General features: G+C 46.1%; 1 protein-coding gene across 13 annotated transcripts in view; it reads right to left on the reverse strand.

Moving 5' to 3' along the window:
* Nucleotides 1-21,079: 21,079 nt before the first annotated feature.
* Nucleotides 21,080-24,200, reverse strand: part of FBRSL1 (fibrosin like 1) — a 552,380-nt gene continuing 549,259 nt past the window's right edge. For 11 of the 13 annotated variants that reach the window (XM_074886838.1, XM_074886836.1, XM_074886841.1 and 8 more), the window contains one exon: nt 21,080-24,074. In XM_074886838.1, coding sequence (XP_074742939.1) covers nt 22,817-24,074 — 1,258 coding nt within the window. In that variant the 3' untranslated portion in view covers nt 21,080-22,816. The remainder of the gene's footprint in view (nt 24,075-24,200) is intronic. The other 2 variants (XM_074886830.1, XM_074886840.1) reach the window with 1 other exon arrangement.

A 24,200-nucleotide genomic window follows, 5' to 3' on the forward strand; every position in this document is an offset into this window, starting at 1 on the left:
AAGCAGCTCAGTTCCTGGTGTGCTTTTTGGATGTTGTGCTAAGGCAGTGGTCACACCAGTGCCTTCTGCTGACTGCCACAGACTTTGAATACACCCGTCACATGGGGGAGGATGTTATCTAAAGACCTTGTTTAGCCTGATACTGATCTTTGAGGCCATTGTGCTTGAGCTTACACCCTTTCTCTAGATCCTCCCACCCTTACCCCCTTTATCTTTACTGAGGATGATAGTGAAGTGTGGGCGCAGTGGGAGTTGAAGATTCACTGTGATCATTTGCAATAGCAATTAGCAAACACCTGTACTCACCTGAAGCTTCTATGGTGTGACAGACTGCAGCACATGTCCTTCAAATCCTGTCCCTGCTCCAGGCTGTGCAAAGTCCTGTAGGATCAGTTTAGTATTGCTGACAGGCAGGCAAAGGCAGACATAGACAACCCTCCTCTCTCACCCTTATTCAGCTGTCCCTCCTCCTCCTCCTCCTCCCACCTGTGAGGCTTTTGCTGTGTTAGAGCTTAGTGCATTCAGCTGTCTTCCACCTCCATCATTGCTTTGATAACTGATAGCAGGGAAGGTATTACTTAAAGAATCTGGGTGACTGTTAGCAAAATAAACAGGAGATGAAAGATAAGGCAGTCTCCTTGGTGCATAATTACCTTAAATGAAGGTCTGTTTGCTAATACTGTTGTTTTGATGTGCTAAATAGCTTGGTCTTAATGCCCCAGCAGATACTAAAACTAATGTAATTCCCAGTGATGTCACACCAAGTTTACAGAGACTGTGGGGAGGCAGGAGAGGAATATCCACAAAGAGGTTGTGTGTAGGGAGTGCTCCCAAAACACCGGGTATGGCAGGCGGCAGACTCATCTTCACAGACAGCACTGCTGTCAACACAGGTTTGCAAAACCCCGTGAAGTGATGCTTCCAGGCAGGTGAATGGCTCTCTCAAAGTCACCTACTCCTTCCTGACCAACCTGATCTTGAGGAGATGCTCTCAGGTGTACAGCAAGGAGAGCTCTTTGCATTCACGCTACAGTGCTCTGCATGGCAGCACTTGCTCCTCACTTCTTCCTGTAAGAGGGAGACTCTCCCTTTCCTTTGAATTGGGCTGAAAAAAGCTGCAGCTGGCTTGTAGTCAGCTGGGTTACCTGCATGTATACATAATCTGAGCTGCGTGTGATTGCAGGGTTCCTCTCTTTTATTTAATTGTCTGTCTGGAAGCATCTCCTGACCTAATTATGCCTGCAGTTGTGTCACTTAACTTGTCCTGCGTGCCGAGTGGCATAGCATGAGCTCTGTGCACACACTCTCACACAACTGAGCTAATAGAGACTGACAGGGGGTATTGGGTTTTTTAAGACTAAGAAGTCTCCTGGGGTGTTACTAATCCCCTAGAGGTGCCATTAGCTTATGATAACCACACCTTTGAAATTGTTTTATTGCTTTAATAATGTGGTGGTGATGGAAAATGGGGAACATGCCACATTTATTATTTATGCTGGTAAAAGATGAAAGTTAGCAATTAGAAGGTTTAAACCACAGGTTCAGCAGAACTACATGACTTAGATTTATTAATTTTTGGACTATCTACCCCAGCACTGGAATGCCCTTGCTGTCCAGGTTTGTTAAGTTGGGCCGCTCACATAAACCATGGCAAAGGCCAGCACAATTAACACTGCAAGACAGATACACATCTTAACTGCAGGGACGGGTGGAGATTTCCTGGTGTGGAGCTGTTGGAAGTGGAACAGTGCTTTATGATATCTGAACTAATCTTGTGCTATGATAATTCTGTCTTGCTTAAGTGCTTGCAGCCTCTCTGTGCTGCGTAGTCATGCTGTGGCAGCTGCTGTGTGCATCTGATCCAAACTCACTGCTTCCACACACACTTAATTGGTAAAATTGCCACCTATTGTTTATAAAAAAGTGTAGAAAGAGTGAGCAGAATCTTGGTTCCCCAGGACTGTAGAGCAGTGGCTCTGCTGCCACATGGCTGGAAATCACACTCTGTCAGCTCAAGGCAACACAGAGAGGATGCATGCTGAACCATATGTGTCATGACATCTACATCTGGATGGAGCAGCTCTGTTGAAATAAAAAGAAGTTGATGCACCTCATGGTAGAGTGCAACATCAGGCCTTTCAAGGCTGCCATGTTTCCAAAGTGTGGGTTTTATCCTGAGCGCCTAGAGAAAGGAACATTGACACCACAGCAAAACTGAAGGAGAAGGGAGGAAAGTTAGGCTTGTTGTAAAATAAACTTGCTAAGACAGCATATGTCCGTGCTTGGAGCTGTAATGGAAACGATTTTGCTAATCTGCCTTGCAGCCCACTTTCTCATTCTGTGTGATCCTTCAGTGAGGTTGCAAGCTTGTTTGATCACTTCACCTTAGGATCATATAAGCAGAGGGCTGACTGGGTGTTTTATCTGCAGCTGGCAGAAAATGGAGGTGAGAGAGAGCAAGCAAGCAAGTTTCTATTAAGAATGGAGAGATTAACGCACCCAAATTTAATTGGAATTGCGCAAGCAGGCAAGAGGTGTCAAGCTCTGAGTTCATGAATAGATTATGTGGGTGTCCTGTGTACTACATTTCGAACATCTGCAGCGTGACTATCTCAGCCTTGTACTTTGGTCCTTGCTAGGAGCTTTCATGTTGGTTACCGGTATTGTACATCCTTATTTCTGTTGTACATCCTTCTGCCCTTTGCCTTATTGCACTGCACCACTCCCACTGAAAGGCTGTGTGCAGACAGAAGTGATGCAGGGACCTTGCCCATGACTTGGTTTCCCCTTGGCTTCAACATACTCGTCGTTATCAGTGTCACACCCATGCCCTTACCACAGCCTGGAGAGAAACACCTTCCCTGAAGCAAACCCTAAAGCAAACTTAGGCCAACTGCAGCCCATGTCCAAAGCCTGGTGTTTTTGTGGGTGAGTGCAGCAGCTGGCTGTTCAGGGCAAAGCAGGGCCCCTGAGGTCATTAGCATGCTTCTAACGAGCACAGGCAGTCTTACGTCAGTGTGTTGTTAATTGGGATCCACGTTGTTCCTCCGGAAGGCTGATTCAATGGCTTAAGATTACATTAACATCAGTCACTGGCATCCATGTTATTCAGGCAAGAAGAAACCACGTATGCAACCTGGATTGTCAGCCCGCATCCTACGCCTGACAAGTTGTCACTTCACAGGACTTGATTCACTTTGTGGGTGTCTTTTTCTCGAAGCAAAGGCCTTAGGGCTGCACATCCCTTCCTGAAGAAATTACACACGATTCCAGCCAGGCTGCTGAAGAGTTGAAGCTGGTACAGTCAGCACTGCAAGCGTGGGCTGCTACCACTTAAAGAAGGTAATCAGTTTTAAGCCCATTCACTGCCTTCTCACATGAACATCACCCTTTGACAAGACCCCATGCCTTTGGTTCAGGTTATTCCTGTAAGGCTGAAGTTTAGTGATGTCCACAGGCAAAGCTTGGCCTGGAGATGAGTTTCTTTCCCTTTCCTCAAGGCTCCCGTCAGCCTCGGCTATGGTCAGGGACCTTCCCCAGCAGCGCCAGCAGGCCAAGGAGCCCACCCTTACTCTGAGGATTGTGCTGTGCTAGGAAAAATGCTTCTGGCTCTTCTCATGTGTATTTGGGGCAGAAAGAAGGTGTAGTTTAGATTAGAGCACTGCGGCTTTATCAGTGTTTATCAGTGTAGGAGTTCTGCTCCGTGTAGCATAACAGCCTCAAGTCCTTTTAAACCCTGACATCAATATGTGGTGATAAGATAACAGTGGTTATCCTGTACCGGTTGCTCTAGATAAGATAAACCCTTTTATGCTTTAAAACAGGACTCAAAGTTTCTGCTGTGTTTTCTTTTCCTTTTAATGTAGCAAACTCCAGAAACATTTTATTTCTAACAGAGTGGTATTTATAAGAGCAGATAAAAATAGTACATATCATAAATAAGACTTTCCAAATTTGCCCAAGGAGCATTAAACATTTTCTTTCAAAGACTAAATAGAAATGAGCTAGTAGGAGGTAGATTTCAATGTCTTAGAAAATTGTTGGCTTAATTAGAAGCTAAAATTATTCCAAGTAAGTGGTTATGCCTACATTTATTTTGTCAGAAGAGTGTCCACACAGTGATATTTCAGCAGCAGTGGATGTTAATTTTAAGGTGGTTACTTCTAATTAACATGAAATAACTTTTGTAGAAGTATTGCTTGAGACAGCAGTATGGGGCATTTCCATTTTGCATTTAAAGCTGGGACTGAATCGCTCTGTACAAGCCAGTCTATCCATAAATCTACAGCACTGACTCTTCAAGTAGAGACTACATCTTTGGAGAATTTAGAGACACATCCATTCATTAGTGAGTTAAAATTAATAACTAGGTCCTTTATGAAATTTAGCACTTTAGTCTTGTTTGTCCCAAATGATTTTAACAATGGAGTAACAGACTTCACATTTTCTATATAATTAAAAATAATTGAAATGATGTGCCTTAGTTGTAATTAAGCTATGCAGCTAAGAGTGGTTGTATCTAATTGCTATGATTATATAGGCTACAAACAAGCTCAAGTAATGCAAGTGGAGTTATTGTGACACAAGAACTCAGCCACCCGCCACCTTCCCGTGACTGACGGTCTGCACGGGGGGAAGGCTGTTCTCTGGGATGAGGCAGTGCTATGGCAGCAGGAGATGCTTCAGTAGCTGATCTGGCTCAGCTGCCCTTTCTTTAAGTTCTCACTTGTGCCCAAAACCTGAACATTAAAGTTGCCATTGCACCCTTCACTCAGCTTTAATGTAGCAGTAGTGGGGGAGCAACTGAGGCAGGAATGCAGCTCCTGTAAAGCACAGAAGCCTTTGGTGCAGGGTCTGGCACAGGCTATAAATCACTGAATTAACTGCAAATTTAGCTCCATGTTCACCAATGCATCCCAGTTACATCAGGCACCCGCTTAACCCAGTACCAGATGCGCTGCAGGAGTTGTGCAGCACGCAGAAGGTGACCCTGTGACAGTGGTAGCAAACTCCTGCTTTTAGCTCTGACAATCTCAGTCTCCCTGTGGAAATGTCTGTGACTGCAAAGCACCTCCAGGCTGCTTTGTCCAGCCACTTCACACCGAAACTGCCCACAGCAGGGCCACAAAGAGACAAGGAAACAAAACAAAAAATCCCCCCACCACTCTATTAGCTCTTTAAAGCTCAGTTTGAAGTAATCTGGCCTAAATCACAAATTTGTGGTCATTATGTAGGTCACTACAGGGTCAGGTTGAGGTTGCTTTTGATGTCATATCCATGCAATTACCTTTTATTTTTGTGCTCTGCTTCAGTTTTTCTGAGCAGTGTCTTGAAAGTAGAACTCTAATTGTGGGTTTCCTACATTTATAATGCATGGTTTGGGGAATAACAAGTCCCTTATTTTTTTTTTTTTAATTTTTTTTTAGTTTTTTGCTTTTCAATGCCTTGTGAATATTGAGCTCCATTTAATGGAAAACCCAGGGAAGAATTGTCTGTAGGCTTTTTGGTATGGGAATAAAAACAAAGATTTGAACTGATGCTGTTGTAATCTGCCCTCTCGCCACCTGCAGCTGGCTTGTGCATGACAGAACCCAGAACACAGGGCTGTGCCGTGTCTTGCAGGATGTTAGAAAAATGAACATTTCAGCAAGGTTTTAGCCTCTACATCACATGGGAGTAGGAGGGATACGGCTTAGCTTTGCCAGCTGTTCACATGCCCACATCACAAGCAAAACAGTCCTGCTAAAGCATTTGCCTGATACACTAGCAGCAGGGCAGATGCAAAAGTCTGTGCTCAATACACAGCAGGCAACAAAGAATTATAAACTGCCCAGATTTCCTGTCTTAGAGTGCATTGGGAATGATCGACAGGGCTGCCAAGCAAAGCCTCTTGGAATGTATAGCACATGGAAACCTTCCTGTTAATTAATGGGGGATTGTGCTTTGGGCAAGTGACTCCTGAAGCATTTCTCCCACCCTGTGTCTGTCCCTAACTCAGGGCTGGTCTCTGCCAAGGAAGTTCTGTTTATTCCCATACTCCAGACACTCCAGATGAGGATGTAACCTTCAGGCATTCACCTTGGACAAAACCTCTTGGCATGTCTCAGCCTGCTCCCCTATAAAATCCCAGGAATCCAATTCTTGCAGCACTGTTCTGTAGCCCAACACTGTAGTATCAATTTTATCCTTGAAAAACTCAGCTGTCTACCGTCAGGCTTAGCAACGGGATTCCAAGAAAATATTTACACATCTTTACACATAGGTGTAAATTAGTGACCCTCTCTCACACAAGTGTGGCAATCTGGCTGACTTCCATCTTATCACTTCTTTGGTGATCTGCATACTGTGAAGCTTAAGGTGCAGATTTAGACAGCCCGGGGGTAACCACAGGGCCCATGTGTACTAGCACTAATATTATTACAGTGGGGAAGCAGAGCCTTTAAAAAACCCAACCCACTCAGGATGGACAGACCATAATATTGGCTGGGGGGGTGGGTGGGAGAGTGCAGGGAAGTGAGAGAAACTATTAACATTTTGCAACATCAGCCAGGAGCCTGGGGACCTGCTATAGCAAATAAAAAACCCACATAATTTAGTCAAGGGAATTCAGCCAAAAAAATTAGAAGTTTCATTTTTCCAATGTAATAACTTTTTACTCCATTTAATCTTCAGTTTAACCATCTGAACAGATAATAGAAAAGTCCTGTGAGATAGGGAGTAATCAGAACTGAAGTAAAGGAGAGAAATAATGCTCAGAAACATGCAGACATGCTCACAAGTAACAGTCATCCAAGATACCAGAGAAACCAGGAGTCAAGTAAATTAGGACAAAACCCTATCCTACCCTATCCCAGGAATCAGGAAGAACCTGCTGTGCAGTTCCATCTGGCAGCAATGTGGACCAGCACAGGATCTGTCTACACAAGATCCTATCAATAACCCCCTGGCTTGCAGACTTGGTAACCTCTAATCTCCAACTATTGTTGCTGGAGAGTTCAAGTCACAAACTCAGCAATGAGACACTGGACTGTGGCAAAGGTGGAGCTTTTGCTATTGCCCCTTCTTACTTAAAGGAAAACTTCTGTTTGGGATTTTGTGTCACTGAAGCCAAGAACCTTAGCAGGAGCAGGGCAAGACTTTGACACCCCATTTATTCTGTTTATAAGTTAGTATTTTAACTTTTGTACAACTTGCGGCTGTACTTACTGATCATCTTTGCTAATAAACATCTTGGAGTGGATGGTGGGGAAAAAAAAAGCAGATGAGATTTAATTCTGCTCCCCTCCTCTCTCCCAGTCAGGTTGTGGCTTTGTTCTGTATCTTTAGAAATTTCAAGGAGCTAAAATTGTTGAAACTTGGGGCTGAAAAAAAATAGGTTCAGGTACATGGTAGTGTGCATCTCTTCACTGCCTTGCTTGTGTGATAGGGCACCTGCTCACATGCATACTCAAAGCCATGCTTTTGTTCCTGTTAAAATCAAAGCCACAAATGAAGATGTCAGTTAAGGGCCAATATTTCAAACAGAAAATGTCCATCATTCATTTCTAAAGCTCTGAGTTGGTACAGTGTAGCAGTCAAAAGAATATGAAGATGAGGAGATGGGAAGCTTTGGTTTTGTGCCTAGTAAAACTGAGGTGCAGCTTGGGGGGACACGATGTGCGTTGGTGTGGGGACAGCAGGCGTGTGCTAGTCTGGGCCACCCCCCAGGAGCAGAGCTTGCCTCCTCCACTTGCTTGAAGTAGTGCAGTTGCCCAGCCATTGGGATTGCCTCCCTATCCTCTGTCCAAGATAAAATCATTAAAAGGAACAGCAGATGGTACATGAGGCCTAAATGGAGCCGTGTGCCTCGGGCACAGGTCCACAACACCAGTGGATTCATGAGGAATGGTACAAATCAGGTTGAGCCTTCAACCATTTTAGGAGGAGAAGTGAAGAAAAACATCGTATCAAAGCATTCAGAGGGGATTCGGGTTGGCTGAACATAAGACATGCTGCTGGAGCCCAGCCAGGATGCAGAATTTGGCAGAGGAGGGCTGCAGAGGGAGCGGGCAGGGGCTGGCAGGAGCCTGGTGCTGCAGGAGAACGAAGCCACCAGTGATCCCACTGTTGGCTAGTCTAAACAGAGAGAAGTTAGAAACATATTGCTATTGAAGTGACCTTGTGAGCAAGCCAGAGAGACCAGGACAACTAGCTTGTGACAGCCAGCACTACTCCCGCTGCCTGCCAAACCCTGCCCACCTGTACTGCGGGCAGGGCAGCGCAGGAGACAAATGCACCAAAGCAACCAAAGCCAAGCCAGACCTGTCCTGGAAGAGCCAAACCTGCCGGCCAGCTCTGCAGACTGAGGTCAGCCACCCCACTGCTCCACAGGCGGGCCTGAAAGGATCTGCTGCAGGGAGGGTGTTTTCCCCAGGCTTTGCAGGATATTCAAAAATAACCTCTGAGGTTCAGGTGGGCAGGCAAGCAAGATTACCTTCCTAACTGAAGAGACAACTCAAAAATTTTTAATATCTGCCCTGGTGTGAACTGAAGAAAACACATTTTTAGACATTTCCCTATCAAAACCAAATAAAAAAGGTGTCTCCTGTCTGAAAACCAGCAACTCAAAGAGGATATCTTTAGATATTAAAAGATCTGGACTCCTTAAGTATACATGCTTCCCAATTGATCCTATTTTGTATTTATTTAGTATTTGGTAGCCAATTCTTCAGAAAATCATCTTTGTTTAATGCTCTTTAAAGGCCATATTACGTTCTTTCCGCTTTAAGAGTTTCACCTGAACTGTGTAGTTTTCAAACATACCCTAGTTAAGATGTTTAGGCCTTTGATATCTAGGCTTTCTACAAATAAATATTTCCTATCTTCCTCACAATACTCCCTTATCCTCCCCAAAACATTGAATACATCTTAAGAGTAATTGAGAAGCCACAGCAACTGCTCCTGGCAGGAAGCTGCTGAGCTGTTATCCAGAAGCCTGACCAGCATTATTTGGAACAGATGCTTTTTCAGCTTTGTAATTTTCAGCCAAAAACAATGGCAGTAAGTAAAAGTAAAGCTGTAGGTCAAAGGAAGGCTAAACTGCATGAGAATCATGTGAAAATATTTTTTATTTCACACATCCTCTCATTTACAGCACATGCTTCTGAAATGGTCTGTGAACCCTAATGTGCAGCTGCAGGTTTGGCCTCCACGTCCATGACCTGGATTTACCACCAGTCGAGACTCACTGGGAGAAGCCAAGCGCAGGGTCACCATCGTGCTGGAGCCCTGGACACAGACTGTGCCGCAGGAGGAAACCCCCGTGCCTCCCCGGGCTGGGGAGATGGGGCAGACCTGAGGCTCTGCTGGTACCTGTAACCCCTATCAGCCCACGGGAGGGGCACTAGATGACATTATTGGCCAAGCAGGAGGACGTTATAGCAGCCAGACAGCACCTGGCTGTGTAAAATCTTTTGGCTTACCTGTGAGCCAAGAGCAGTCACCAATGTGGAAAATAAGGTGGCAGCCTTCTCACCTGCACAGCGGTCCCAGCACCCAGGAACTCGTGTGGCTTTGGGGGGGCAAGTCCCATCCTTGGGGGATCCTAGGGCTGCACGGGACAGGGCATAGGGTAAGGGCTGCAAAGCAGAACGAAGCTTTCCATTATTGGGGCCAGGCAGGCAAATTTTGGTCTTCTCAGCTGGATGAAGGGTCCGTTGGGCTTATGCCATCCCTTCCCTTTGCTAGGCATGCTCAGTTTAACAGAGCTCAAGAAACGAGCAGGTCTCAGGAAATAAATGTTTTCAGTCTCTCTTTTTTATTGCCTGTAAAATAGCAGGAGGCTTTCAAAGCAACAGCAAATCCTGTTAAAAAAAGTAGAGAAAATTAAAGAAATGTTTCTTGTCTCAGATCCAGCCCTTTTCACCTTAACTTTCCATCATGGTACATAAAACTTTTGTATATTTTGGCAGAGCAGAGAAATAGCTTTCCCCCCTTCTCTTCCTTGCACAGGCCAGGAGCTCCGAGTGAGCTTTAAAACGGAGTTTTGCACAAACACAGAATGGCCAAATAATAGAGCAAGAAAACAGCATTAAACTTTGTAGACAATCAACTTTATTCTGTGCACAGCAGCTAGTTTCTCCTGCTCTCAGCAGAAATAAAAATTTACTAGTGTTCTGGGAAAGCATTAAAAACCAAACACGTCCAGACAAAGTCTAGTGCAAACTACTTGGAAATAGATCTGTGCATCACCTTCTGAAAGGCTCATTCCAGCTGTACTGGTGTAGCCAAGCTGACGGCGTCCAAAACAAATACACCCTGCGAGTTCAGGATGGGATTTGAGGGTTGAGATTTTGATACAAGTCGTTCGTGTGTCCCACAGAGGCAGTCGCAGTTCTCTGCTTTTGTGAATCTTCTGATCAAAGACCTTTTCTGCATCACTGCATGCACACTGCCACAGAGGAGGGATGCCTACGTATCTTGGAGAAAGTGGAACCTCCCAGCACTGGGAGGAAAAACCCAGCTACTAAAGAGAGGGGATCAAAGATAAGAGGATAGGGTGCATTCACAGGCACACACCCCAGCCCTTTCCATAGGGAGCATATTAGGTTTGCTGTACACTCTTATTGCACTGAATGTCATCTTCCAAGCATAGCAAATAACATTTTCATAAAGCACTGCTTTTAATCAAGCACAACCTTCACATCCCCAAAGGAGCTATCTGGAGTCTATCCCTTTTCTCTGCTGTTCTTTTTTGCCCCCTTTTAACTCCCTCCCTTAGAGGCTTGTGCCTCCAGCAAGGAGGACTCCATGTGGTTCCCTTTGGAGCTCATTAACACGGGTCCATCCATCAGGCCACGAGGCTGAGCACGAGATACACGGCGCCCACAGCCCCCCAGGGCCGAGCATGCAGCCTGTGTGCAGGGCTTGGCTGTCACATAGTAATGCATTAATAACCACGGTGCTTACGTGAAAACTCAGTGTGGTACCTGATTATACAGCCCCGTGCATGCTGGGACACTTTAGCAGAATGCCAGTCTTGATGGAGCAGTGGGATCCAGCAAGCCTTGTACTTATGCAATATATTAAAAACACTAATTATACTTCAGTGTCATCCATAGAGTGGGTTATTTGGATACCCTGTCACTGTTGCAGCTGGGGTCAGAGGCTGAGTTGTCTGGATTGAAACTGCCTAAAATGCATTTCAGAATATCAATCCAAACCAATACTCTCATTACTGCAGTAATGGAGACCAGTCCTTTCCAAGCACCAACTCCATGACCTCACGCATGATCACCAGTGAGCCTGTTGACTGGTGAGCAGCTTGTGTGGGTGAGAACAAAACCAGCTTCCCAAGGAGTCAGAAGGTTATTTCCTGCATGGCAGATGCTTTCTATCCAACACAAAGAGAAAAGCCTTCTGAATATGTTTGTTTCTTTAGCAAGTACTAATGCTTAGGGCAAGGGTTTGGATCCCTCTTCCATATACAGTTTGCAGTCTGTAAGTGCTCCTGAAGAGAAAGGCAGAGCCACCATCAGCTGTACAGAGGGGAGGACTGATGTCCAGGGAGAGTGGCCAAGGAGCACTGATATGAGCACACTCTTAGCTACACACATAGTGCTGCTGGTCAGATGGCTGGCTTGGGCAGAACCTATCACATCTGAATCTCAGAGCACAAGGACTGATCGGGAATGTAGTAGACTGGAGGCTTTTGCTCTCAAGTGCAAATGGTTCATTATGGCCTTTCTCAGGCTGTGCTGATGAGAAGAATCATTCTTCACTGATGAGAAATCCTGCATTTTCTTCTCTGGGAGCACACAGCTTTGTTCCTTTCCCCCATTTAATAATGCACAATTTATCAGGCTAAATTGGTGAGCCTGGTAGCAAGCGATTCAAATCAACTTCAGCAGCTATGAGCAATCACGTATACTTGAAAAAACCCACTTATACCACTTTCTGCAAAACCTGAGGAAAGCTGGTTATGAATGCAATACCATAGCCTATTAATGCTCAAGAAAACCCATTTAAATGAACCTCTAATGGCTGATTGAGACTTCTATAATGAAACTCCATAAAGAGTCAGCTCCTTCCTTCAGGTTGGGCAGGCCAGGTGCCTCCCTGTCTCTCTTATTAGCTGTGGGTAGGAAAAGCAAATGGATGGAAGGACAACTGTGCTGTGGGGAGAAACGAGGGAAGCCTCTGGTTTTTCAAGGTCTGACACTCTCAGATAGCACTTTGCAACCGTCTTTGTGAGGCTAAGTCTCACCTGTGTCTCCTGACACTATAGGAAACAGTTTATTGGATTGCAGTGACCACCGTGCACAGAAGAGCTGTCCAACACCTTCCTCCTACACAAAGGTGTTTGAAGATACAGAGAAGACAGGCTGAAGCCTCATGCAACTTTGCAGGCTAAACTATGTCCTTGCTTCCACAGGAGACCTGCCTGGCCATACTGGCAGCTCAGCTGGTGGAGCCCTTCCCCTAATTTGCCCCTGAGTCAGTGACCCAGCAAAGAGCACTGAACCCCTGAGGGTGCTCTGAACCCTGATGATGAGTAGAAAAGCCTCCAGCACACAGTTACTGTGATGGCACAGAGGGCGCTTGATCCTCAGCGACTGATCCTACATTTCACTTTGGGTTCAAGACTGCCCTACCCAACTCATTTACATTTTTCCCTTCCAATGAGGGCCTACCATTTTCTTAGCTCAAAACAAATCTTGTTAACAAAACAACTATGTTTCACTGCAAGGAAAAATGCATTGTCTTGTGGGCCCATCCAAGGTGAATTCAACATTAGATCAGTTGGGCTTTCTGGCTGAGCTCTCTCTGGGTAGCCTGAAAAAGGTAACCTTTCCCAGACTGCAAATCCAAATATTTCCCCACTGGCAAAAAAACATTTCTATGTCCTCCTATAGCCCAGCATTTTAAGCCTGCCCAAAAGTGGAGAGGCTGCATAGACTGAAGATACAGAAGGAGAGCGGAAGACAGTCCCTGCTAATCCAAACTCCTTATCTCACCTTCTTGTGTCCTGCTCCTGCCTGCCCTTGGGTGCATTCAGGCAGCGATGTGGTCAGCTGGGAGCTGCCTTGCCCCAACAGCCTGTTTCAGCATGTAGCAGGTCCCCACACTCAGCAGAACATAGGAAATAAATAGCCACAAACCTTTCAAAACTATTTACATGCCAACCACCCACGCCCCATCAAAGCTACAGGACCCCAACTGGGAAACACCCCTTTGCCCTAAAAAAAAAAGTAGCATTGTTCCCTCCCCATCCCTATAAACCCTTCAGACTCCTGATGCCTCCCAGGTGCCTCTGTTTGGGCAGATTGGCCCTTACCAGCAGCTGGGGGGGTTGGGGTTGCCAGGTACTCTGTTCACAGGCAGCTGGCAACAGGATCCTGAAATCCTGAGCTGCAGCGTGAGCCTCCTCCTGAGCCCGGCCTTCCTATGCCCTCCCTGAGCAACAGCCGCAGCCCCAGCAGCCCCGGAGGACTTGCATCACCCTGCTCGAGACGTGGGTGGTCGCTAGGATGGAGATGGGGCACTGTGATCAGCACGCCTGGGCCCTTGAGCCTGGAAAGGCTGTGGGTGCCTCCGGAAAATGAGGACTGTCCTCCCTTCGCTGCTTTTGTAGTAGCAACTGCTGCGCCGAGATAAAAGCTTTTGTTTGCCTTTTCTCTCCTACATTCCTAATCTCCCTCCGTGCTGGTCTCCCCTATAGTCCATCAAGCACTTTTAATCTCTAATTGCATATGACTGATGAGCCTGAACTCCATACACGGCATTGCCAAGAACGACTTTTTTCAGAGCCTGCTTTAGCTCTTTAGGCCAGTCATAACACACTGCAGGACCATTAAGAGTTTATAGTTTGTATACATAACACCCTCGGAGTACCAGAGGGTGGTTTATCCAAACAGAAAAGAATTGAGATGAATGAATGCAGAAATGACTTTTGGCCAGGAAATACTTTAATTTTAATTAGGGGGGAAGGGGGTGAGAGAGGAATGAAGAGGCTTTCTTCTCTCACAAAAGACAAGACTAATGAGTTTACAGCTGCAGGCGCTGACCTTGGAGCATCCCGTATAATGCTAGTGCTGAAATGTTTGGATGTGATGTTAGACCCGATAACCTTGCTTCTAAAAGGAAGAAATAAAGGGAAATGGCTGAATGGGGAGAGATTCATTTCATGGGGATGTACGGACGTATTTATTTATTTTTCCCCCTCTTGCATTCCCGTTCAGCTGCCTTTGGCGACACAGCCGTTCGCCCAGCTGCTGAGCTTCCTATGGGCCTCATCTATTTTGCAGAAAAACAGTCAGTTACAGCAGTTTTTCCATATTTAGGACCCTCCCTCGTCCCAAAGCCCCTCTCGCAAGCCCCCACCTCTCTGGCGCCCGTGGCTGGAGGCAATAGGGTGCCTGGGGGAATGGGGTGCCAGCGCCCCAGGGGAGCCCCAGTGCTGGGCACGAGGGAAGATGCAACCAGGGCTTCTGATGCGATGGCTTGAAGTAAGCTGGAAGTTCTTTGCATTTATTTTCTCTCAGCACAGGCATCACCACCTTCTTTGCTCAGCCACTGGCTTGTGGCGTTTGAGCCCGTGCCAGCACCTGCAGCGCTGGGCTCAGTTGTCCCCAGCCCGGGGGACTCCTTCTCCTGCCCTGGCAGTGTCATGGCACGGGGACCCCTGTCCTAGTGTGGAGCAGAAACAGCCACCTGCCCGCCGGGCCGTGAGCTGACATGAGTTGTCAGCGGGGCCTTCCTGGGGCATGTGCCAGGCTCTCTCTCCTCCCCGGGGGCATGGCTGCTGGTCAGTGCTGCGGCTCATGCCGGGCTGATCCTGCGCCTCCATCCCTTGGCACCGCGCTGACTTCACGAAGGGTGCAGCTTGCACGTCTTCTGAAAACTGCAGAGCTGCTGCTCCCATCTCCCATCCCCTCTGGGCTGGGGACATCAGCTGTAAAGTCTCCCAGCAGCTTCCAGGCAGCCTGGCATCTCCTTCCTCCCCTGGCGCTCTTTCCCTGGCCCCGTAAAGCATCATCTGGCCCTGCAGAACCTCCCACGGATGCTGCCATGCTACACCCACAGCATGAAGCTGCTGCGAGCTGTTGTGACTGTGAAGCCGGTTTTGCCTCCGGGGAATCAACACCCCCTGCCCTGCTGAGTCGGCAGCCAGACGGGCTGAAACAATAGTGCAAGTTAATGGAGCAAAACAACCATCGGTGTTTCCTATTAAAAGTATTTTTATGATGATGATTATTATTAATATTATATAGGGGCTGTAATTTTCTCCCGACTCACTCCAACATCTCACAAAATAAACAGTTGCTGTATTATCCCCTTGTAAATGAGACCACAGGATTGTAAACTTTAATTTGTTACTTTTGGCTGCTCTCAGGTTTGGCAGACAATTAAACCAATTCATTAGTTCACAGAGGCATATTTTTGGCCATGTCTGGCTGCGTGAAGTCATCCACTGAACACGTTGGAGGCAGGGTGCAGAAAAAGTGTACAGTGTCTTTGCCACAGGATCTATCAGTAATGGTCCAAATAAGCCAGTGTGGCTTTTGTGGACACAAGTGGGAGGGTGTCTGGCTCCTCCTGTTGCTCTGCCGTGCCCTGGGCATGTGCCATTGGCAGCCCAGTGCCCTGACTTGTTGGCCGGAGACATGGTATCGATCCTGTATCAGACTGGAAGGTAGCTGGGTCGTGCCTGAGGCTTAACCTTTAAATTCTGCAGAGTTTGATCAGTGAAACTCCATAGGACATGGCAGAAAATGCTGAGCTCTTGGAAAGGCTAATCTGGCTGTGCGTGACCTCCAGAGCCATTCCCACCACCTGAATTAATTCCTTGAATAGCTGGACTGCTTTCGATCCCTGCTTTTTCAGCTGCAGACACATGGCTAGCCTTTACAGCCCCATGACAGCAGCACATGGCTTTTAGACTTTTCAGGGCTACTAGTCATATGTGCTGAGAGTTAAGGTGTGTTTTTTTAACTGTAAGCCATAACAGTATATTTTATGGTACTATCACCTCCCCTGTCCAAAGGGGCTTAGTGCAAACCACCAATCAGATGAGGTTCCCTTGTCAGACATTTTTCACACACGATGTCCACGAACAAACCAAAAATCCCGAGCCATCTTAGTTTTGAAAAAAACCCCACCCCATAAAATTCCTCCCTCTTCCTTTGTTCACTCCATGGTAGGTGTAGAAGTCCTCAGTGCTTGTGACCATCAACATTATCAGCCAGGTGAAAAGGCAGCTGATCTTCGCAGTCGCCTTGATAGTGGTGTGTATTGCTATTTGTTACTGAGATACGGCAGGAAACTTGCTCACTTATTTTCTCTCTTACTGCTAGTCCTTTGTTGGCTGATAGACAAGGTATGGCTGCCTGCATCCTAATGGGTTTTGTGGGAACCTACACACAAGTGGCTGAATGCACCCTTAAAAGCAGGCAGGAGGTTTTCAGCTTGCAGCTTGTCTTGATGAAATGGAAAGAATAATACAGATTCCATAAGGGAACCTAAAATGCTTTAGGTCAGTTTTCTTCCAGATTTTTCATTCAACAAGCCATTAAGGAGACACTCTTAAATCCTTTCATCCTCCTTCCAAAGCATTGCATTGGCCCTGTGTCTGTGACAGTAATTCAGCAAGTCCCCAGGAAGGATTTTACAGGTGATGATGGTTCCTGCACCGCTGTTTAAGAGCCATTGACCCGGATGAAAGCACTTTCCAAGCCACAGAGGGACATGGGACAGAAGAGGATCTTTGCCTCATGGTACAATTAAATAAAGGAATTTCCAGTATCTCCACTCTCCTGGTACTATTAAACCAATGTGGAAGAGATCAAGAGCCCCTGAGCTTGGTTTCACCCAGCACAAGGCTCTGATGTGGTGCTCAGCTGGGCTCAATTCCCTCTCAAGTTAAAATTATTCATTCCTTTCTTATTTCAATAAACTGCCTTTCTCTCAAAAATCACTCAGGGTTTTTGGAGTCAATTTTTGTTGGAGTGCTATTTTATAGCACTCAAAATGAAAAGAAATATTTTTGAATAATGAAACCTAAAAGCTTCCCCAAACTAGTTCCCCACCACCACATTTCTCACTGGCCAGCACTTTGAATTTGGATATGCACAGAGTTCTTCTCCATTTTGCAATTTTCTCTGAGCGATCCTACCACTGCTGGCGTGGCCAGGGAGTGTCGCTGGGCACTGGCTCTCCCTCGGCTGGAAGTGCTGGAGAGGAGAGGCTGTGGTAGGGAGCAGAGCATTTATGAAAAGATGGTCACTTCCTTCAGTGTCTAACTGGGTTTTTCCTTTTCCTGAAATAGTAATATTTATTAACAAAAGTGTTTTGGTAAAACAGTGAGCAAATGCTGCAGAAGATCTAATTACGACTTCATATATCGCGACAGTTCTTCTCAAAACAGCAGCAGAAACCTGCCTGTCCCCACCAAGATGCAGCTGTTTTCTTGCACGGTTGCTCCTGCCATGGGCAAGGACGTGTGGTGACCGAGGCCGATGTGGGTGTGAGCTGGGTCCCGGTCTCTTTTGTGTGTCTGGTACATCCTCTGCTCCTCAAACTGCTTTTGAGGGGGAGACGAAGGGCTTCACCCTGCTGCGGGCAGCTGCAGCTCACTGCGTGTTTGTATCAGGAGTTGGAGGAGGAGGATGGAACTGGTTGGGTTTTGAATCAAAAAAGAAGTCATCTATTTTTCTCTTTTCAGCTATTTATCAAGGCTCAGTGCAAAGGGCCTGACACCCGGCCAGTGCGGCCCGGCTGCTGTGATCTGTGTGACACACAAGCGGCCGTCGAGCCGGTAATGAGGGACCTTCTCCTCAACGGCCAATTGAGCAGCCGGTGCCTGCTGAACAGCTTCATCGCGGGAGGGACGGCTGGGTATATCTCTATTTTGACATGTCCTCGCTGAATGAGGAGGAGAACAAGCAGAAAATGGCTGATGATAAATGCAGCAATTAGGGAAGCTTAATGGAGCAGAAGGTTTTTTGTGAGAAGACAAAGAAATTGCCGTTCCAACACCTGCGAGGAGGTCCCAGCCGCTGCAGTAGGGAGGCCTCCAGCTGTGCTGCAGCAGCAGGGGCTGGGGCGAGGGGAGACAACCCTTTTCCTTCACACACTCATCTCTCAAAGGCCTTGGAAAAATATTTTCCAAGTTAAACTTCAAAACACCATTTGATTTTTCTTTTCCCCCATTATGTTCAGAAATGGTAGCCTGTAATTTAGGCCCATTGCAGCCCTCCCCTGCTCCCTGCTTTTTATTCAGTTTCACATAATACAGTGTGCTACTGGGAAAGGCATTTTCCTGACAAAATATTGATCTCGGTGGTATGAAAGAGCTGCAGCCTCAGCAGGGGGATGCTGACGTGCTGGACATGGGTGGACATGACGGGGCTCCCCTGGATGCCACTGCTGCGCCCGCAGTGACGCCCTGTTTAAGGCTGAGCCCACCACCCGCTGCACTCTTCCCAAAGCACCACATTTCCGAGCTAAGCCCTGGGCTACCAGCTCCCAGGATTTGAACGAAAGTGCTAAATTTGTTTGCCAAAGCCCCATTTCTCTTTATTTCTGTGGTTAGACTCTTCCCAAAGCAAACTGCTTGTGCAAAGGGACACCAAGAAGCACTGGGGAAAGCTCTGTGAGGGGGTGTGCAGGGAAAGACCCGGCAGCCCCCGGCGTGGGGAAGCCCAGGTTTCAGTGACAGGCAATGCCATTTTGGTCTCTCACAAGACTATTACCAAAATCCCCTCCCCAAAACTGCAACATGACTGTTTTCCTAAGACTTTGGAAAAAAGGAATTTCCTGAAGGATGTAAAAGAAAGGTTTCCTTCTTTTGCTCGGTATGAGCCAAGGAAAACACAAACCCCATTTTCCCCACTGCGAAAGGCTTCTTGGCTCAAGCCTGAGCTGCGCACCACTGATTTGCCTCTTCTCTTGCACTGGCACTTGGCAGCCTGCCCGAAGCAAAGCTGGTGTGTCTCACTCTTGCCTAAGCTCTCAGGATATTGCATTTCTGTCTAGTTGGCTTCTTGTGCTTTCCCTCCTCTAGACCCGGGCGATGTCGGCGTTGCAGATCTGATGGTGGCAGCTCAGGCTGCTACGGAGTCCGTGGGTTCCCCTGCATCAACCATTTGTTTGTCTAACTTGGGGTCACCAATAACTAACTTTAAGTATTTATGGTATCTATAAAGGCTGGAATGGACAATTCCCATATGCTTTAGGCAATAAAGCTTGCTTTTTAGGGAAGTACTAGATCTTTTTGTCAAAAAAAAGTTAATATTTTTGCCAAGTAATCTGAAGATTCATTACAGCTTTACAGATTGGCTTCTTCCCTCACTCCATGAACTTCTGGTTATTTGTCTGTTTTACCGACCAGTCCAAGACTGGCCCCCATTAACTGAAGCTGGTGCATGCCAAATCTCATTCCACCGAGCTGCGGTGGCACGTGGCATCATGTTCGGACAAAAGGTAATGCAAGTGCAAGAGCTGGTCTCCCTCCTTATGCTTTCCTGAGCTTCTTTTTAAAAATAGGTTGCCTGAGGCAAGCAAGGAGCCTTACAAATCCCATCCTCTTCTTCCCACTGTCATTTGCTTGTTATATCCCACCCTGTTGGTGACTGAGGGAAGCCTCTAGGGAGACAGCCGAAAGTAGAATGAAAATGGTAAAAACTGCACAAAATGAAAGCTCAACAGTGGTAGAAATGAGTAAAACCCAGGAAGTCCTTCTGTACCAGTTCTTTTTAGCAGAAGGTGTCTCAGCTGGGGCGGCTTAAAGGAATAAGGCTGAATTAATTAATTTCTCTGTTTAGGTAATAATACCATTAATCATGATGAACCATTTCGTGAGAAGGCTGATACTTGGTACTGCGTAATTCCGCAGGAATCCCACTATAGTGCAGCATTATTGATGGGTCATCCTCCGAAAGTGTAAGAGCAATGCCTTCTAATACAGTAAGTGGCAAACCACTGATTTTCTTTTAATATTCAGACTGCCACAACATCAGTCATGATGAACTCTTCTGGCACCGGTGTGGCTGCAATGAGCAATCCTTCAGGAGTGCCAGGGGAGCATGGCATTGATTTAATGCTCATTTTTAAAACTGTACACGGACCAAATGCTTCCACAGGGTATGGTCCATTTTGGGGTTTTTTTGAAGTACGCAATAATAATCCCCTTGTTCGCACTTCTCTGCACTGGGATGATGCAGCTACGGACTCTAAGAGAGGTTAGGGAGGTTCATTTATGCAGGTCTGTGTTAGAGGTGGTGTCAAGCAAGAGGCCGTGTTGGACAATAGCACCAGGAGGGTTACAATCCCCCTGAGCCAGCATTACAAATATCTTTATGTGAGTCCAACACACTTTTCACTTCCACCATGTGTTATATGCTCCTCTGATTTCAGCTGGGAGAGCAGGTGCTGATTTTTAATGCCTATTTTGTTTTAAGCCTCCTTTCATCAGATTAAGGACCCTGCTATTTTATTTCATTTTACTTTTTTATGCTTGGTAATTTAGTCACACGCAAACTTAAAAACAGAAGCTGTAACATGCTGTTAAAGCACAGTCGCCCACTGTTAAATCAGTTAGTGAGAGTGAGGGGGCTTGGAGCACTTTTCCATCCCCCTGCAGATGTCTGCTCTCAGCCTACGGGAAAAGCTGGGGAAGCAAATGAAAATGCACGTGGAGAACAGTGCTTGAGGCGATAACCTTCCCGTAGTGATGCCGGCAGCACGAGCCCTTCAACGAGCTTCTGCACAGAGGCTGCGCTTCCTTTTCTGTCCTTCTGTCCCCCCAGCAGAAGGCTGCCGGATCAGCGCAGGAGGCGCAGAGCCCAAGGTGCCCCTGCGCCAGGGCCATGGGCGTGAGAGCTGCGGGGGAGCGCCGCTCTCCTCCCCCCGCCCCGACCCTCTGAAGCATTTTACGGGCCACGTTCCTTCTGCCGGCAAAGATCCACAAACAAAATAAAATCCCTCTCCCAGCACCAACCCCTTCCACCAGCTGCCTCCTCCCAGCCGTCGAAGCACCGTCGATAAACCATTAGCCTCCGAGTCAACAGCACTGGCTACGACACACAAACACTCAACTACCTTTTTCATCCAAAATCAATGTTGTATTTATCTTCATTGATCTACAAGGAAACTGAATGTTTAAAATTACAGGGGGTGCAGGGGGGAGGATGGGGAGGGGGGGGAAACAAGAGTTACAGAGCCAAGAAAATAGTAGCGGATGGCTGAATTAACTAGAGAGAAAAAGCCCAGGATATATAAAACATGGACACTGAAAAATAAAATAAGGGAGGGGGGATGGTACAGCAAGTAAAACATGGCAAAATTTACATATGGATGAAAAGTAAAATTGGAAATAAAAAATAAATCATGCCAAAAAGCAGTTCAAGGCAGAACCACACTGAAACAAACATTTGCTTATGGTCTTCATGTACTATAGATAATATATCAGAATTTCTTTTTTTTTAATCAACCATTAGACTTTTTTTTTTGCACTCCTAAAATTCTACTTTGTCTTGTATACAGATTCCAATAAGAACACTGCACAATTAGCACAAGGGGTCCACGGAAAATTGTCCTTGCTTGCCAGCGATCCTGCCCACAACACAAAAAAAGAGAAAAAAAAAGGAAAAAAAAATAAGGAAAGGGTCTGCCGCATGGTACTGTGCCAGTTCCATCTGCTTTTGCCAGCTTGAAAAGTAGGAAACCAAAATTCCCTTCCAGGAGCGTGTGTCTCTCTCTTTCCTTGACGAACAGTCCCTTGTGTTTGTACAAAAAAATTCAGTCTCTCTTTTTTTTTTTTTTGTTAAACACAAGCATCCTTCTTCCTGTTCACATGCCATTTCCATTCTGTCTCCATAGTTGCGAGTTGGTTGTTTTTGGGTTGTTTTTTTTTAAACCTTCCTCCCCCCAACATCCACTAAGACCTGCCTCCAAGTTCTTGCATAGTTGAAGTATATATGCCGTACTTAGCTTTCTGAGTGTGAATTTCTGACTGTGACAAGAGTATGAGTTGTAACCATGTTAACAAATAACCAGAGTGGTTCTAGAAACCATTTTTATAAAGTCTACCTATGTTAAGAATTTAATATTGGTGTACATTTATATTAACAGAATATTTACAGTTTGTTTTCTTTGTTTTTTTTTGTTTAAAACAAGAAGTCAAAAAAAATTCCTCTTAAATTTCTGCATAATATAATAAGGCAAAAAACAAACAGTTTTGTACATTATTATTATTATTAATATTTTAATATATATCTGTAACTTCGGTTCCAAAGTACCAAGGTAAGTGATCAATTGGCCTCAGAAGGGAACCTCACAGTGGACTGTAAAACTACAGTATTTCCATAAATAATACTTTTAAGAAACCCTGGGTATTTTTTTCTTAAGGATCTGAGGCCTTTAAAATGCAAATTTAACTAAAAACAAAAGCAAAATTTCTTCTTTTTTAAGTGAATAAAGAGCACAAAATTAAAAAAAATACAAATCCATTAAAAATGTTTCTCACATTTGGGAAAAAATGTACAAACTTGATATTTTTAACTCATTTTTTTTTTTAGCACAGAAACAAAAAACAAAAACAAAAATCAATACCTATATATTAAATTCCCATTCTCAGCAACCTTCTTGTTGGAAAGTCTGCATCCCCGACCCCGTTATTTATGGAAATGTGCTTAACTTCTACAAATTTTACATTAAAAAAAAAAGTTTACAGCAGTGCATTTTGTAAAAGGTTTGTTTTTTGTTTTTTTTTTCTGTTTGTTTTTTTTTTTGTTTGTTTGTTTTATATACAGGCAAGTTTAAAATTCGATGTTGGGGACTATCGTGCCTCTACTTCTTTGGGGTTCCTAGAGGGGGAGTAGTCCCTGGACTCTGAGTTTGTGAGTGGAGTAGTCCTGCGTGGGGAGGCAGGTCTGGTGCTGCTCGCTGGTACAAGAGGCGGTGGGGCGCTCAGCGCTGCAGTTGGTGGGTTCCTATTTAAAATCCCATTGTGCATGGCAGTGGATGGACTCAGTCTGGGGTAATGCATCCCGCTTAAATGAGGCATGAAGGATGGCACGTGTGCCAGGTGACTTTCGATGGGGGACGAGTGCAAGTGGTGCATTCTGGCACGCTCAAGTTCTTCCCGTAAGTGCAAGCGCTCTCTTTCCTCCACTTGCCGCAACCGCTCCTGCTCTCGGCGGGCTTCAAGAAGGTTTTCATGGTTATAGTCGTGTGGCTCCCTGTCTCTATAAGAACGCTCATGGTCGTAAAATCCAGAGGTGGTAGGGAACCTGTGGATAGGATCCGTCCGGAGCTGAAAGTCCATTCGACGGTGCAGGTCTAAGCTCCGGTAGGCATCTCGCAACGGGTCCCTCATTGGGTCCCAAGAAAATCCGGGATGCGGCAGCCTCTCTCTTCCTGACAAAGGGTTCATGCCTATGAGCGGGGTCATCATTCTGCTGCGGTCCAGAACATTCATGTTGTTCATCTGGTGCACGCTGCCCATGGAGATGGGCATAGAGGCAGCCATCGAGTGAGGCAATGATAATCCATGCAAAGTGGGTGGTGGGGGATGCTCCACTGATCGGGAGTGCTGTGAAGGCTCAGACCCTACCACCAGCACATCACTGTCTTCCTTCCTCTCCTCTTTGACTTTGATGTCATTCTTAATCTTCTGGAGGTCGCTGGGAAGCTCTGTCTTTCTCTCCATGTCCTTGCTCATTAGATTGGTAAGCTTCAAGCTCTCACTTAGTGCAGGTTTGCTGTATGGGGACACAGACTGGATTACTGGCTTTGTGTTGTCCTCGGAGGGTCTCTTATCATGGCTTGGAGTTTCCTTCACTGGGGAACGGCTCTCTTTAATCTTGTGTTCTGCTATGGGCGGCTCTCTCAGCCGGTCAGGGTGCTCTCGCTCGGGTTCTTTGGACCTTTCCCTTTCCCCGAGGCTAACCTGTCTGATGGGATCACTGGAGGTTTGGCTGTTGCTGCGGATGAGATTGCTTATCTGATGTGTCACTGGAGCCGATGCCGGTGAGGATCTGTTTGAATGTCTGTTTTTATCCATGAGGTCTCTGTAAAAAGAGAGAACACACATCCTTCGTTTTGTGTGAACAAGCATACATGTGATGTTGGACATGCTTAGTGCTGTGTCTAGTTGTGTACTTTGAGATTGCTCAGAAAATAATGTGAAAAGCTCTGCCAGCATCAGCTATAGGTGTGAT

This window comes from Strix uralensis, chromosome 17, assembly GCF_047716275.1.
Source record: "Strix uralensis isolate ZFMK-TIS-50842 chromosome 17, bStrUra1, whole genome shotgun sequence".
Taxonomy (NCBI): domain Eukaryota; kingdom Metazoa; phylum Chordata; class Aves; order Strigiformes; family Strigidae; genus Strix; species Strix uralensis.